Source organism: Coregonus lavaretus (genome assembly GCF_964263955.1).
Source record: "Coregonus lavaretus genome assembly, chromosome: 33".
Classification (NCBI taxonomy): Eukaryota; Metazoa; Chordata; class Actinopteri; order Salmoniformes; family Salmonidae; genus Coregonus; species Coregonus lavaretus.
Window position 1 is genome coordinate 34485789 of NC_140020.1, and position 16498 is coordinate 34502286.

A 16498-nucleotide genomic window follows, 5' to 3' on the forward strand; every position below is an offset into this window, starting at 1 on the left:
TGTAATCAGATTACAAAAAAATGAACTAATCAATTACGTTACCAGCAAAAATATTGTAATTAGATGACAGATACTTTTGAAAAACTAGATGATTACTTCTTGGATTACTTTTAAATTCAGAAAGGATGTTTGCGAAGAACTATATTATGACACCTTTCTGTTTTCTCAATTACATTCAATTCAGCATTGAAAAAAGCTGCAAGTTTAAGTTTGTTCCACCTGAGCGAGTGTTACCACAAGTCAGAGATCACTATGATTACACACCAAATGCGCTAGATGGATCCTTTTTGTCGTCTTCTAATGCCTCTTAAGGAGAAGGTAATCCAAACGTAACTGAAAGTAATCAGATTAGGTTAATGAGTTTGGGTAATCCAAAAGTTAAATTACTGATTACAATTTTGGACAAGTAACTAACGGATTACATTTAGAAAGTAACCTACCCAACCCTGGTTACTTAAGGCAAAAACGGAAGGACAGTGGTTGGTCGGGGCGGATGGGTTGGCGTATAACGGGAACGTCTAGCACTCCAAAATGTGTGAGTTCGAATCTCATCACGGACGACTTTAGCATTGTAGCTAATTAGCAACTTTTCAACTGCTTACTTTTTTTTTGCTACTTTAGAACTATTTAGCATGTTAGCTAACCCTTCCTCTAACCCTAACCTTAACCCTTTTAGCTAACCCTTCACTTAACCCTAACTTTAACCATTTTAGCTAACCCTTCCCCTAACCCTCTAACCAAACTCCTACACTTAACCCTAACCTTAACCCTAACCTCTAACCCCTAGCCTAGCTAAAGTTAGCGAGCTAGCTCACATTAGCCACCTAGCCACCTGGCTAGAATTCGTAACACATTATACATTTAGCAAATTCGTAACATATTGTACATTTAGCAAATTCAAAACATATCATACGAATAGTAATTGGTAACATATCATACGAAATGGGTGATGGACATCCACAAATTAATACATACCATACGAAACGTAACATATCAAACTAAATGGGTGGTACATATTTACTTACAGAATAATACAAAATGCTCTGAGACCAGGTTGATTATAGGGGTGATTATAGGACTGACCATGGAGTTGCTATGAATCAAGCTGTATATATTTAGTTCTCTATCAAGCAAAAATGTATGCATACAGTACATGCAGATGGACATAGACAAATGGGTATTATGTACACTGAACTACAGCTGCTGTACTACTGGACTGTATGTACAACTGTGGCTGATGTTGATACTGAGTGAGTGTGGGCTGGCTGAGGTAGCTACAGGCAGAAAGGGAGTGTTGTGTGCGGCTGCTGCTGCTAGGTGGTGCTGCCAATTCTGTCTCCTACATATACAGACAGAGGTGTATTTATACAGACAGAGCTGCTTCAGGCCATGTAAACACATGTCTAGTCTGTTTCATCAACCTGGCCTTAGGGCACATCGTAGGATTTGGTACTTAAATTAGTTTTCTTCCATTTAGTATATACACTGCTCCAAAAAATAAAGGGAACACTTAAACAACACAATGTAACTCCAAGTCAATCACACTTCTGTGAAATCAAACTGTCCACTTAGGAAGCAACACTGATTGACAATAAATTTCACATGCTGTTGTGCAAATGGAATAGGCAACAGGTGGAAATTATAGGCAATTAGCAAGACACCCCCAATAAAGGACTGGTTTTGCAGGTGGTGACCACAGACCACTTCTCAGTTCCTATGCTTCCTGGCTGATGTTTTGGTCACTTTTGAATGCTGGCGGTGCTTTCACTCTAGTGGTAGCATGAGACGGAGTCTACAACCCACACAAGTGGCTCAGATAGTGCAGCTCATCCAGGATGGCACATCAATGCGAGCTGTGGCAAGAAGGTTTGCTGTGTCTGTCAGCTTAGTGTCCAGAGCATGGAGGCGCTACCAGGAGACAGGCCAGTACATCTGGAGACGTGGAGGAGGCCGTAGGAGGGCAACAACCCAGCAGCAGGACTGATACCTCCGCCTTTGTGCAAGGAGGAGCAGGAGGAGCACTGCCAGAGTCCTGCAAAATGACCTCCAGCAGGCCCCAAATGTGCATGTGTCTGCTCAAACGGTCAGAAACAGACTCCATGAGGGTGGTATGAGGGCCCGACGTCCACAGGTGGGGGTTGTGCTTACAGCCCAACACCGTGCAGGACGTTTGGCATTTGCCAGAGAACACCAAGATTGGCAAATTCGCCACTGGCGCCCTGTGCTCTTCACAGATGAAAGCAGGTTCACACTGAGCACGTGACAGACGTGACAGAGTCTGGAGACGCCGTGGAGAACGTTCTGCTGCCTGCAACATCCTCCAGCATGACCGGTTTGCGGTGTGTCAGTCATGGTGTGGGGTGGCATTTCTTTGGGGGGCCGCACAGCCTTCCATGTGCTCGCCAGAGGTAGCCTGATTGCCATTAGGTACCGAGATGAGATCCTCAGACCCCTTGTGAGACCATATGCTGGTGCGGTTGGCCCTGGGTTTCTCCTAATGCAAGACAATGCTAGACCTCATGTGGCTGGAGTGTGTCAGCAGTTCCTGCAAGAGGAAGGCATTGATGCTATGGACTGGCCCGCCCGTTCCCCAGACCTGAATCCAATAGAGCACATCTGGGACATCATGTCTCGCTCCATCCACCAACGCCACGTTGCACCACAGACTGTCCAGGAGTTGGCGGATGCTTTAGTCCAGGCCTGGGAGGAGATCCCTTAGGAGACCATCCGCCACCTCATCAGTAGCATGCCCAGGCGTTGTAGGGAGGTCATACAGGCACGTGGAGGCCACACACACTACTGAACCTCATTTTGACTTGTTTTAAGGACATTACATCAAAGTTGGATCAACCTGTAGTGTGGTTTTCCACTTTAATTTTGAGGGTGACTCCAAATCCAGACCTCCATGGGTTGATAAATTTGATTTCCATTGATAATTGTTGTGTGATTTTGTTGTCAGCACATTCAACTATGTAAAGAAAAAAGTATTTAATACGATTATTTCATTCATTCAGATCTAGGATGTGTTATTTTAGTGTTCCCTTTATTTTTTTGAGCAGTGTATAGATATTGCATTACGTTAGGTTACAGTATGAATGGAATAGTGGTCGTACAATATCATACACATTAGAGGGCGTATAGTATCACACATCGTACCTGGTTGTACAATGTCATACGAAATGGATTATGTAACTTATCATACGTCTTGGTGGACGTATACAGGGTTAGGTAGGTTACTTTCTAAATGTAATCCGTTACAGTTACTAGTTACCTGTCCAAAATTGTAATCAGTAATGTAACTTTTGGATTACCCAAACTCAGTAACATAATCTGATAACTTTCTGTTACTTTTAGATTACTTTTCCCTTAAGAGGCATTAGAAGAAGACAAAAATTAATATTACCAATTGAACAACATCTATTGCAGACTAAATCAATGTTAGAGTTTACATAGCTGGCCATAAATGGATGTTGCATTTTACTTTATGGGTTGGTTATGTAGGCTTCTTCTAACCCATATGAAAGCTCGATAATGTGCAGCTGTTTAAGTCTATCAAAAGTGTGTGGGTTTGAGCATGTGTTCGTTAGGCCATGGAAAATGTTGATTGAGCAATAAAAGCCTCACTCGTGGTCTTAAATTAAACTTGTTTTTGACAGTATGGAGCACAGTACCACAGAGGAGTTTAGAAGGGAGGAACTCCCTCAAACTTTTATTCCATAGGCTGGGATCCGCACTATGCAGCTGTTGCAAGAGTGCATTTTTCACTGGCTGGCCATTGTTCGCAAAAACATTGATTGAAAGGCAGCTTAAACTTCTTCAATTCAACCATTATTAGGTTAAAATCAGGGAACCGGTTCAGGGAACAGAACCGAAAACCAGCAAATAATTAAATTTTTCAAGGAACAGAACAGTCCCCACCCGCAAAATGTCAGTCGCATCTTGCACCATAGCCTACACTTGTCTGTCCATCACGCATGTAAACAACTAGCTTGGCTGCTTGGTGAAGTAATTTAATGAGCTAAACGTACAAAACTGTTGATTTCACAGGTTACAAAAGGAACAGAAAGGAATGTTTATAAACCAGTACTTTTTGGGGGGTTTGAACCGGTTCAGAACTTTATTTTGCTGGTTCTGTTCAGAACGAAATGATTGGAAAATAATTTTGTTCTAGCCCCCTGGTTAAAATACACATACAGTGCCTTGCAAAAGTATTCATCCCCCTTGGCATTTTTCCTATTTTGTTGCATTACAACCTGTCATTTAAATAGATTTTTATTTGGATTTCATGTAATGGACATACACACAATAGTCCAAATTTGTGAAGTGGAATGAAAAAAATTACTTGTTTAAAAAAAATCTAAAAAATAAATAACGGAAAAGTGGTGCGTGCATATGTATTCACCCCCTTTGCTATGAAGCCCCTAAATAAGATCTGGTGCAACCAATTACCTTCAGAAGTCACATAATTAGTTAAATAAAGTCCACCTGTGTCACATGATCTGTCACATGATCTCAGTATATATACACCTGTTCTGAAAGGCCCCAGAGTCTGCACCACAACTAAGCAAGGGGCACCGCCAAGCAAGCGGCACCATGAAGACCAAGGAGCTCTCCAAACAGGTCAGGGACAAAGTTGTGGAGAAGTACAGATCAGGGTTGGGTTATAAAAAAATATCAGAAACTTTGAACATCCCACGGAGCACCCTTAAATCCTTAAATCCAAGAATATGGCACCACAACAAACCTGCCAAGAGAGGGCTGCCCATCAAAATTCACAGACCAGGCAAGAATGGCATTAATCAGAGAGGCAACAAAGAGACCAAAGATAACCCTGAAGGAGCTGCAAAGCTCCACAGCAGAGATTGGAGTATCTGTCCATAGGACCACTTTAAGCCATACACTCCACAGAGCTGGGCTTTACGGAAGAGTGGCCAGAAAAAAGCCCTTGCTTATAGAAAAACATAAGCAAACACGTTTGGTGTACTCCAAAAGGCATGTGGGAGACTCCCCAAACATATGGAAGAAGGTACTCTGGTCAGATGAGACAAAAATTGAGCTTTTTGGCCATCAAGGAAAACACTATGTCTGGCACAAACCCAACACCTCTCATCACCCCGAGAACACCATCCCCACGGTGAAGCATGGTGGTGGCAGCATCATGCTGTGGGGATGTTTTTCATCGGCAGGGACTGGGAAACTGGTCAGAATTGAAGGAATGATGGATGCCGCTAAATACAGGGAAATTCTTGAGGGAAACCTGTTTCAGTCTTCCAGAGATTTGAGACTGGGACGGAGGTTCACCTTCCAGCAGGACAATGACCCTAAGCATACTGCTAAAGCAACACTTAAGTGGTTTAAGGGGAAACATTTAAATGTCTTGGAATGGCCTAGTCAAACCCAGACCTCAATCCAATTGAGAATCTGGTGTATGACTTAAATATTGCTGTACACCAGCAGATCCCATCCAACTTGAAGGAGCTGAAGCAGTTTTTCCTTGAAGAATGAGCAAAAATCCTAGTGGCTAGATGTGCCAAGCTTATAGAGACATACCCCAAGAGACTTGCAGCTGTAATTGCTACAAAAGGTGGCTCTACAAAGTATTGACTTTGAGGGGGTGAATAGTTATGCACGCTCAAGTTTTCTGTTTCTTTGTCTTATTTCTTGTTAGTTTTACAAAAAATATATATTTTGCATCTTCATAGTGGTAGGCATGTTGTGTAAATCAAATTATACAAATCAATTTTAATTCCAGGTTGTAAGGCAACAAAATAGGAAAAATGCCAAGGGGGGTGAATACTTTCGCAAGCCACTGTATACATTTGTGAACAACCATCCACAACAACCACAATCCATAAGGCACAAATAGCTAAATGAGCGAGCAGCAATGTAATTCACATTAATGTGCTATCAATAATAAGTGATATCCATATCACCCGTAGGCTACACCACTGCTGTCATCCTTACCTCCAAGCTTTTATTCAAGTTGGATCATCTTTGGATGCTGACAGCAGTCACCCCATTGGAAGACATAGCTTGGACTGTAGCCTACAAAAGCCTATTCCTGCTATTTTCCTGCGATCAATCAAACAGATTTGGTTTGTCATCATAGTGGTCTCTGACTTGTGGTCAGACTCGCTCATGCGGAACAAACTTAGCCTTTTTTCAGTGCTGATTTGAATATCATTGAGAAAACCAAACGGTGTCAAGTAATTTTGCTGCCAACATCCTTTCTGAATTTAAAAGTAATCCTAGAAGTAATCATCTAGGTTTTCAAAAGTATCTGTAATCCGAAACGGCTACATGTTACAGATTACATGTAGCCGTTACTCCCTAACCCTGGATGTATAGTATTATACGTCTTTCTCTGAGACCAGGCTGCTTGTTGCATCATAACAACTAAGCAGAATTACAAGTAGAATTTACGTTGCTGGTTTAAACTAATGACAAAGGTTAGGAGAATTTACGTGAAAGGTTTACAGAACTAACAACAAAGATAAGGAGAATGTATGTAGCAGGTTAGGTGAATTAGGTTAATGTTAAGAAAAGGGTTAGGGGAAGGGGAAGCTACACAGTGGTGAATTTAGCATGTAAATCTTGGTTTGGCAAACAAAAACAAAAAAATGGGATGCATGCCAGCAAAGCCACTACACAACACTAAACAATACATTAATTGCACTATAACGGTGACAAACGGTGCCGACAAACTGTTAGGGCCTACATAAAGCTGTCCCAACAGCAGAGTCCCAACAGCAGTCCCAAAACCTTACCACTGCTACACCTGGCTATCAGCAGAGCCTTGTCTGGCAGCGAAACAGTTAATTAGCCTCATTTACTGCCTTTTTAAAAAACATAGCTGATATGGCTGACCTGCTTAAACAAATGTGGTTTCTACTGACAATTGAGATGTACAAACTATGGCATAAGAGGATGACGAACGGATAAGAGGCAATCCGTAATTTCGATTAAGACTTTAATGAGCGAGCTAGGACGGACGTAGTCAATATAACTATTTGTTCTGCACTTCTGAAATGTACATTGACAGAATTTAGAACATGGCCGTTCTTAAAGTATTCACCCTGTACACCAAGTCAGAACCGTAGGATAAATAAAGGGGGCATATAAGCAGACAATGAAAGCTCTTACAATATTCGATGATGACATTTCTCTAAAACAGGTTATAGGCTAAATGTGCACCACCAAGTCAGAACAGTAGGCTAAGTTATGAGGGGAAAAGGGAGCAAATTATTAGGGTGAGGCACATGGGCTACTAACAGCTTATTACACAACATACACTTAGTCTTACTTTCTTAGCTACAGTATACATATCTCCCTGGCATATTACATTATTTATGCAGCAGCATACAATACATTTTTGGACTCACCTTGTTGTGCTGTGCTCACTTGAACAGGAAGGTGGGCGGCGGTCCTTCTTGTGGGCTCTAGAAAGAGGCCTGAAATCCTGACTTGGAATTCCGAGTTGGATGAACATTCAAAATTATTTTCCGTATTTTCCCAGTTGGAGCTAGTTTTTCAGAGTTCCCTGTTGTCTTGAACTCACTGAAGTCTGAGATTTCCCAGTTCCAAGTTTCCAGTTGTTTTGAATGCAGCAGAAGTCATGCTGGATTGACAGCATGGCCAATGTATTCACATTTTTCTGGCCCATGGCATTACGCCCTTTTTCGTGATATCCAGTTGGTAGTTACGATATTGTCTCATCGCTGCAACTCCCCTATGGACCCGGCGAAGGTCGAGAGCACTGCTTCTTGACACACTGCTCGCTTAACCCGGAAGCCAGCCGCACCAATGTGTCGGAGGAAACACTGTCGAATTGACGACCGAGTTCGACCGACCGGCCCGCCACAAGGAGTCGCTAGAGCACAATGAGACAAGGACATCCGGCCGGCCAAACCCTCCCCTAACCCGGACGACGCTGGGACAATTGTGCGCCATCTCATGGGTCTCCCGGTCACGGCCAGCTGTGACACAGGATCGAACCCAGGGCTGCAGTGGCGCTTTAGCACTCATTGCTGAATTTGCGATTTCCAACTTGCTGTGTAATGTTTATGGCCGATGAGCACCGATACGTTTTATCTATAATTTCTCTTCATTTGAAAAGGATTTGCCAGTAGATTGCTGACTTAATGCATGATGATGACTGCTTGTCTAGCTTGCTAGCTAAGATTTTGAAAGTATGATGTTGACATGATCAGTCCAATCAAAGCTACGGTAGATATAACATGATTTGACCTTGAGACTTATTGGATGGGCACTTCTAATGTAAGTCTATGGTAGCACCCAAGGGGCTTGAAGTTTCGAGCTCTACCCATAGATTTTGTGATGACGTAGTATCCCAAAGAATGACAGAACACTGAGCCAATCACGGCACAACTAGAGAACATTACCAACCCCTATGCTTCGTATTTTCCACTGGCTGCCCCACCACCACAGAAAGCACTGAGCTAGGCTGAAACACCTACATTTTGGAGCTGCCTTACTCAAGAAAGCAAAAAAGAGACCATGTTTGTATGCGGCTTTATTAACTCAATGTTTATTTTTTATTTTTTTGTTTTGCTAAACAGGTGGGGCTCTGCCCTGAATGATGCGTCGCCACTGAAGCTACAATGTTACAGTTGTCCCTGACGCGACTCCAACACGCAACCTTTGGATTGTTAGACCCATCCTCTTCGACCAACCTCCCTACTTTCGTTTCTGTCTTAAGTAACCATACCATTATTGCGTTTGTAACGTAACATACCATACTTAATAGAGGTGCATAAATGTACGTAAAATAGCCAACATCTGTCCAGTGAGTCCAGTCTTTGTTGTCTATGCGTAATTTCAAGGTCATTTCCGATTGGGACAATTTGACGGGGGGGTCGGTGTGCTGCTAACAGCTAGCCTCCCTGCTGTCCCGTACCAGGGAGGTTCTGTGCCGCAACATATGTGACTGCCATGCTTGACAAAGTTACCAACGGGTTAAGCCACACAAAAAGTTCCGTAAAATTTCAAGCAAGCTGTGGAGTGAGTATACGACACATTTTTACCACTATAACACCTACATATGCAGCATTACCGGGAATGTGGTCTCCGCGAACGTGGGAACATTGCCTTTAAAAGGTACATTGCCGACAAAGTGCAATCAGATTGAATCCTTAGGTTTTAGGTTAATGTCTGGGGACATCCACTGTAAACAGACAACTGTTGTGGACGTGCCATTGGATGTAAACATTGTTTTTTTAAGGGTAATTACCTAATGTGTGTCTTGTGCAGGAGCATAACTAATTTCATTTAGGTAAGGTCAGGTCAGTAAAGTCAGCAAAGTACTATTTAAAAACAAATCTTGGTTGCACTTTATTTGGATAGTCCGGATAGTCCATCTGTATACAATGAGGGAAAAAAGTATTTGATCCCCTGCTGATTTTGTACGTTTTCCCACTGACAAAGAAATGATCAGTCTATAATTTTTAATGGTAGGTTTATTTGAACAGTGAGAGACAGAATAACAACAAAAAATCCAGAAAAACGCATGTCAAAAATGTTATAAATTGATTTGCATTTTAATGAGGGAAATAAGTATTTGACCCCTCTGCAAAACATGATTTAGTACTTGGTGGCAAAACCCTTGTTGGCAATCACAGAGGTCACACGTTTCTTGTAGTTGGCCACCAGGTTTGCACACATCTCAGGAGGGATTTTGTCCCACTCCTCTTTGCAGATCTTCTCCAAGTCATTAAGGTTTCGAGGCCGACAACTCGAACCTTCAGTTCCCTCCACAGATTTTCTATGGGATTAAGGTCTGGAGACTGGCTAGGCCACTCCAGGACCTTAATGTGCTTCTTCTTGAGCCACTCCTTTGTTGCCTTGGCCGTGTGTTTTGGGTCATTGTCATGCTGGAATACCCATCCACGACCCATTTTTAATGCCCTGGCTGAGGGAAGGAGGTTCTCACCCAAGATTTGACGGTACATGGCCCTGTCCATCGTCCCTTTGATGCAGTGAAGTTGTCCTGTCCCCTTAGCAGAAAAACACCCCCAAAGCATAATGTTTCCACCTCCATGTTTGACGGTGGGGATGGTGTTCTTGGGGTCATAGACAGCATTCCTCCTCCTGTAAAAACACGGCAAGTTGAGTTGATGCCAAAGAGCTCCATTTTGGTCTCATCTGACCACAACACTTTCACCCAGTTCTCCTCTGAATCATTCAGATGTTCATTGGCAAACTTCAGACGGCCCTGTATGTGTGCTTTCTTGAGCAGGGGGACCTTGTGGGAGCTGCAGGATTTCAGTCCTTTACGGCGTAGTGTGTTACCAATTGTGCCTTGAGATCAATGACTAGATCCTCCCGTGTAGTTCTGGGCTGATTCCTCACCGTTCTCATGATCATTGCAACTCCACAAGGTGAGATCTTGCATGGAGCCCCAGGCCGAGGGAGATTGACAGTTCTTTTGTGTTTCTTCCATTTGCGAATAATCGCACCAACTGTTGTCACCTTCTCACCAAGCTGCTTGGTGATGGTCTTGTAGACCATTCCAGCCTTGTGTAGGTCTACAATCTTGTCCCTGACATCCTTGGAAAGCTCTTTGGTCTTGGCCATGGTGGAGAGTTTGGAATCTGATTGATTGATTGCTTCTGTGGACAGGTGTCTTTTATACAGGTAACAAGCTGAGATTAGGAGCACTCCCTTTAAGACTGTGCTCCTAATCTCAGCTCGTTACCTGTATAAAAGACACCTGGGAGCCAGAAATCTTTCTGATTGAGAGGGGGTCAAATGCTTATTTCCCTCATTAAAATGCAAATCAATTTATAACATTTTTGACATGCGTTTTTCTGGATTTTTTTGTTGTTATTCTGTCTCTCACTGTTCAAATAAACATACCATTAAAATTATAGGCTGATAATTTCTTTGTCAGTGGGAAAACGTAGAAAATCAGCAGGGGATCAAATACTTTTTTCCCTCACTGTATGTTGATAAGCAACAGCTTGCTAAGGTTACAATTAGGGTTAGGTTTAAAATAAGGGTTAAGTTTAGGGTTAGGGTAAGGGTTACGTTTAGGGTTACGATAAGGGTTAAGGTTAGGGTTAGTGCTAGTGTTAGTAGAACATTTGGACTATCCAAGATAGTTTGGACTATCCAAAAATAGTGTTACCCAAATCTTTACTATTTTTCAAGATTTAGTTGTTTAGATACAACGATATCTTGCTCTGCCTGCTCAGTTAGTTAGGCTAGCTGTCTGTGGCTCTATTTTTGGCTGCCCTTTAGCTTGCGTGTGAATCCCAGAAGTGCCATCTAGCTAGTTCCATCCATGCTCTCAAGTATCTCAAAGGCTAAACAATCTCATCACCAGTGCCTTTCAGTCAAATAACAGCCACAGCTTGCCCAGTCCCAGATGTCACCACACATAATATCACCATGCCAGCCGTGCCTTCTGCCTTGCCCTGACATCTTCTGTGATTGGCTGTTTCCAGGTGCGGTGGAGTTCCCCTCATACTTGATTGGCTGTTATGCGATGGACAGGGTGGGCAGGAAGAGGACATGTGCCCCAGCTCTGCTGCTGGCTGGAATGGCCTGCATGCTCATCATCGTAGTGCCAAATGTATGTACAAACAATCACGTTTGTGTGTGTGAATGTGTGTGTTTGTGTGTAACTGTGAGTGTGTGAGCTAGAGAGAAATCAAAGGATATGATCCACCCAGAAAACATGATCCCATTGGTCCAATTTGGCCAAGATGGACAGGTGCTAGCCCACAGAAAGCCTACACCAAGCCCACACCAGCCAAACACGGGCTAGCCTACACCAGTCCAACATGGGCCCAACCAAGCCCAGCACAGGGTAGCCCACACCAAGCCCTGCACAGGCTACCCCACACTAAGCCCAGCTACTTCATAATGTATAGGCAGGGGCTCATTACAATATTTGGGGGTGTGGTTTACACATACCCAAATTCATGTTGTTAAGCTAAAAAGGAATACAAGATAAAAATTGCTGACACCATTCAAACCAATGAGAGTTCGGAACTTTAAATTATCTCTGAATCATATATTTTCAGATAGAACCTTATAGTTCAAAGTTCACAAGATATTTTTGTGCAATCGTTACTGAGAGTGTTGTTCCGGTTAAAGTGTTGTGTTGTGTGACATCAACAATGTTGTTTTAGTGTATGCTACCAATTATGTGAAAGTCTGTAAAAGTACTAAGATATGTGCCTGTGACATATGAGAAACATTTAAGTTTCTCTGGTAAAACAATTAAGGGAGTGGCTTCAAATCTGTGATTGGATGTTTTATTTCTGATGCTCTGTATCCGTGACTGCGCAGATTCTCGCTGTATCTCACAGAGAAAAATCCCCACAGCATGATGCTGCCACCACCATGCTTCACTGTAAGGATGGTGCCAGGTTTCTTCCAGACGTGATGCTGGACATTCAGGCCAAAGAGTCCTTTAAGTGCCTTTTGGCAAACTCCAAGCGGGCTGTAATGTGCCTTTTACTGAGGAGTGTCTTCCGTCTGGCCACTCTACCATAAAGGCCTGATTGGTGGAATGCTGCAGAGATGGATGTCCTTCTGGAAGGTTCTTCCATCTCCGCAGAGGAACTCTGGAGCTCTGTCTTGGTCACCTCCCTGACCAAGGCCCTTCTCCCCCGATTGCTCAGTTTGGCCGGGCGGCCAGCTCTAGGAAGAGTCTTGGTGGTTCCAAACTTCTTCCATTTAAGAATGAAAGAGACCACTGTGTTCTTGGGGACCTTCAATGCTGCAGAATTTTTTTGGTACCCTTCCCCAGATCTGTGCCTCGACACAATCCTGTCTCGGAGCTCTACGGACAATTCCTTCAACCTCATGGCTTGGTTTTTGCTCTGACATGCATTGTCAACTGTGGGACCTTACATAGACAGGTGTGTGCCTTTCCAAATCATGTCCAATCAATTGAATGTACCACAGGTGGACTCTAATCAAGTTGTAAATACATCTGTGGATAAAGGGTAGGGGTCTGAATACTTTTAGAATGCCCTGTATACAGTTGGCTGGGTTTTCCATGCATCGGCAAGACAGAACAGCTACCTCTGGTAAGACGAGGGGTGGTGTTGTGTGTCAATAAAAGCTGGTGCGCGATGTCTAATATGAAGGAAGTCTCGAGGTATTGCTCGCCTGAGGTAGAGTACCTCATAATAAGCTGTAGACCACACTATCTACCAAGAGAGTTTTCATCTATATTTTTCGTAGCTGTCTATTTACCACCACAAACCGATGCTGACACTAAGACCGCACTCAACGAGCTGTGTAAGGCCATAAGCAAACAGGAAAATGCTCATCCAGAAGTGGTGCTCCTAGTGGCCGGGGACTTTATAGCAAGCAAACTTATATCCATTTTCCCTCATTTCTACCAGCATATCACATGTGCAACCAGAGGGAAAAAAACTCTAGACCACCTTTACTCCACACACACAGAGATGCGTACAAAGCTCTCCCTCGCCCTCCATTTGTCAAATCTGACCAGAATTATATCCTCCTGATTCCTGCTTACAAGCAAAAACTAAAGCAGGAAGTACCAGTGACTCGCTCAATGCAGAAGTGGTCAGATGAAGCGGATGCTAAGCTACAGGACTGTTTTGTTAGCACAGGCTGGAATATGTTCCGGGATTCATCCAGTGGCATTGAGGTGTATATCACCTCATTCACCAGCTTCATCAATAATTGCATCGATGACGTCGTCCCCACAGTGACCGTAGGTACATATCCCAACCAGAAGCAATGGATTACAGGCAACATCTGCACTGAGCTAAAGCTGCCGCTTTCAAGGAGCGGGACACTAATCCTACTATGCCCTCAGCCGAACCATCAAACAGGCAAAGCAACAATACAGGACTAAGATTGAATCCTACAACACCGGCTATGATGCTCATCGGTGTGGCAGGGCTTGCAAACTATTACGGACTACAAAGGGAAACACAGCCACGAGCTGCCCAGTGATGTGAGCCTACCAGACATGCTAAATGTATTTTATGCTCGCTTCGAGGCAAGCAACACTGAAGCATGCATGAGAGCACCAGCTCTTCCGGATGACTGTGTGATCACACTCTCCATAGCCAATGTGAGCAAGACCTTTAAACTGGTCAACATTCACAAGGCCACGGGGCCAGACGGATTACCAGGACGTGTACTCAGAGCATGCGCGGAAGTGTCTTGTCACGAGAATTGTGTTATCTCAATGGTTGAACTCAACTATCACTCAAGCTTTGAATAATTCCCAGAGGTTGTAAGGCTCTGGTTAACAAAGAATTAAACAAAGTCCCAGTCTGCGATTGATCAGTCCTTTATTCAGAGAACGCCCAAAGTGCAGAGCAAGTCCTTTTATTCACACACACAAGTTCTTATAATAGCTACTCCCTGCTTAGACGGGCTGTATTTTTCCATTAGGCCTCTACATGGTTATCTCGTCTACAAGCCTCTCGCTTCCCCTCCCTAGGTGGGGACATTTGGTTTCCCATCCGACTCCTGCATGCATAGCTGCAAAAGACCACAATGTCCTATTTCTAAGTCTAACTAAGCTACACACATCATAGTTCTATCATAATTCTAACACATTTCACACAGTTATACAGTTTCGGGGTGGAATACTTTAGTCATTACTTTAAGCATTTAAATACTTCTGTCAGTCTTCACTGACATTTTCAACCTCTCCCTGACCGAGTCTGTAATACCGACATGTTTCAAGCAGACCACCATAGTCCCTGTGCCCAAGAACGCCATGGTAACCTGCCTAAATGACTACCGCCCCGTAGCGCACGCCGGTAGCCATGAAGTGCTTTGAAAGGCTGGTCATGGCTCACATCAAATTAAATCAAATTAAATCACATTTTAATTGTCACATGCGCCAAATAAAAAAGGTGTAGACCTTACAGTGAAATGCTTACTTACAAGCCCTTAACCAACAATGCAGTTTTAAGAAAGAATACAAAACAATTAATAATCACAAAAAAAGACAATGTAAAATAATATGAAATAAAAGTAACAAATAATTAAAGAGCAGCAGTAAAAATAACAATAGCGAGGCTATATACAGGGGGTACCAGTACCGAGTCGATGTGCGGGGGCACCGGTTAGTCGAGGTAATTGGGGTAATATGTACATGTAGGTAGAGTTATTAAAGTGACTATGCATAGATAATAAACAGAGAGCAGCAGCAGCGTAAAGGAGGGGTGGGGGGGGCAATGCAAATAGTCTGGGTATCCATTTGATTAGATATTCAGGAGTCTTATGGCTTGGGGGTAGAAGCTGTTTAGAAGCCTTTTGGACCTAGACTTGGCGCTCTGGTACCACTTGCCATGCGGTAGCAGAGAGAACAGTCTATGACTAGGGTGGCTGGAGTCTTTGACAATTTTTAGGGCCTTCCTCTGACACCGCCTGGTATAGAGGTCCATGTTAGTTTGTTGGTGATGTGGACACCAAGGAACTTGAAGCTCTCAGCCTGCTCCACTACAGCCTCGTCGATGAGAATGGGGGCATGCTCTGTCCTCTTCTTTTTCCTGTAGTCCACAATCATCTCCTTTGTCGTGATGAGCTTTGAGGGCACTATGGTGCTCTACCCTTTAGCTCAGTGCGGATGTTGCCTGTAATCCATGGCTTCTGGTTGAGGTATGTACATACAGTCACTGTGGGGACGACGTCATCGATGCACTTATTGATGAAGCCAGTGACTGATATGGTGTACTCCTCAATGCCGTCAAAAGAATCCCGGAACATATTCCAGTCTGTGCTAGCAAAACAGTCCTGCAGCTCAGCATCTGCTTCATCTGACCACTTTTTTATTGACAGAGTCATTGGTGCTTCCTGCTTTAGTTTTTGCTTGTAAGCAGGAATCAGGAGGATAGAATTATGGTCAGATTTGCCAAATGGAGGGTGAGGGAGAGCTTTGTATGCGTCTCTGTGTGTAGAGTAAATGTGGTCTAGAGTTTTCTTTTTCCTCTGGTTGCACATTTAACATGCTGGTAGAAATGAGGTAAAATGGATTTAAGTTTCCCTTTATCAAAGTCCCCGGCCACTAGGAATGCCGCCTCTGGATGAGCGTTTTCCTGTTTGCTTATGGCCGTATACAGTTCATTGAGTGCGGTCTTAGTGCCAGCATTGGTTTGTGGTGGTAAATAGACAGCTACGAAGAACATAGATGAAAACTCTCTTGGTAAACAGTGTGGTCTACAGCTTATCATGAGATACTTGACCTCAGGCGAGCAAAACCTCGAGACTTCCTTAGATATCGTGCACCAGCTGTTGTTTACAAATATACATAGACCGCCACCCCTTGTCTTACCAGAGGCTGCTGTTCTATCCTGCCGATACAGTGTATAACCCGGCAGCTGTATGTTATTCATGTCATCGTTCAGCCACGACTCGGTGAAACATAAGATATTACAGTTTTTTATGTCCCGTTGGTAGGATATTCGTGCCTGTAGTTCGTCCATTTAATTATCAAGCGATTGTAAGTTGGCCAATAGTATCGATGGCA

At 43.4% G+C, this 16498-nt stretch overlaps 1 protein-coding gene across 1 annotated transcript in view; it reads left to right on the forward strand.

Annotated features, from left to right (window-relative positions):
• The window catches only part of LOC311108694 (solute carrier family 22 member 16-like), a 57095-nt gene that overhangs the window by 28905 nt on the left and 11692 nt on the right, over positions 1–16498 (forward strand). Inside the window, exon 5 of the mRNA XM_084151414.1 lies at positions 11466–11593. Within this exon, the coding sequence (XP_084007540.1) occupies positions 11466–11593 (128 nt within the window). The remainder of the gene's footprint in view (positions 1–11465; positions 11594–16498) is intronic.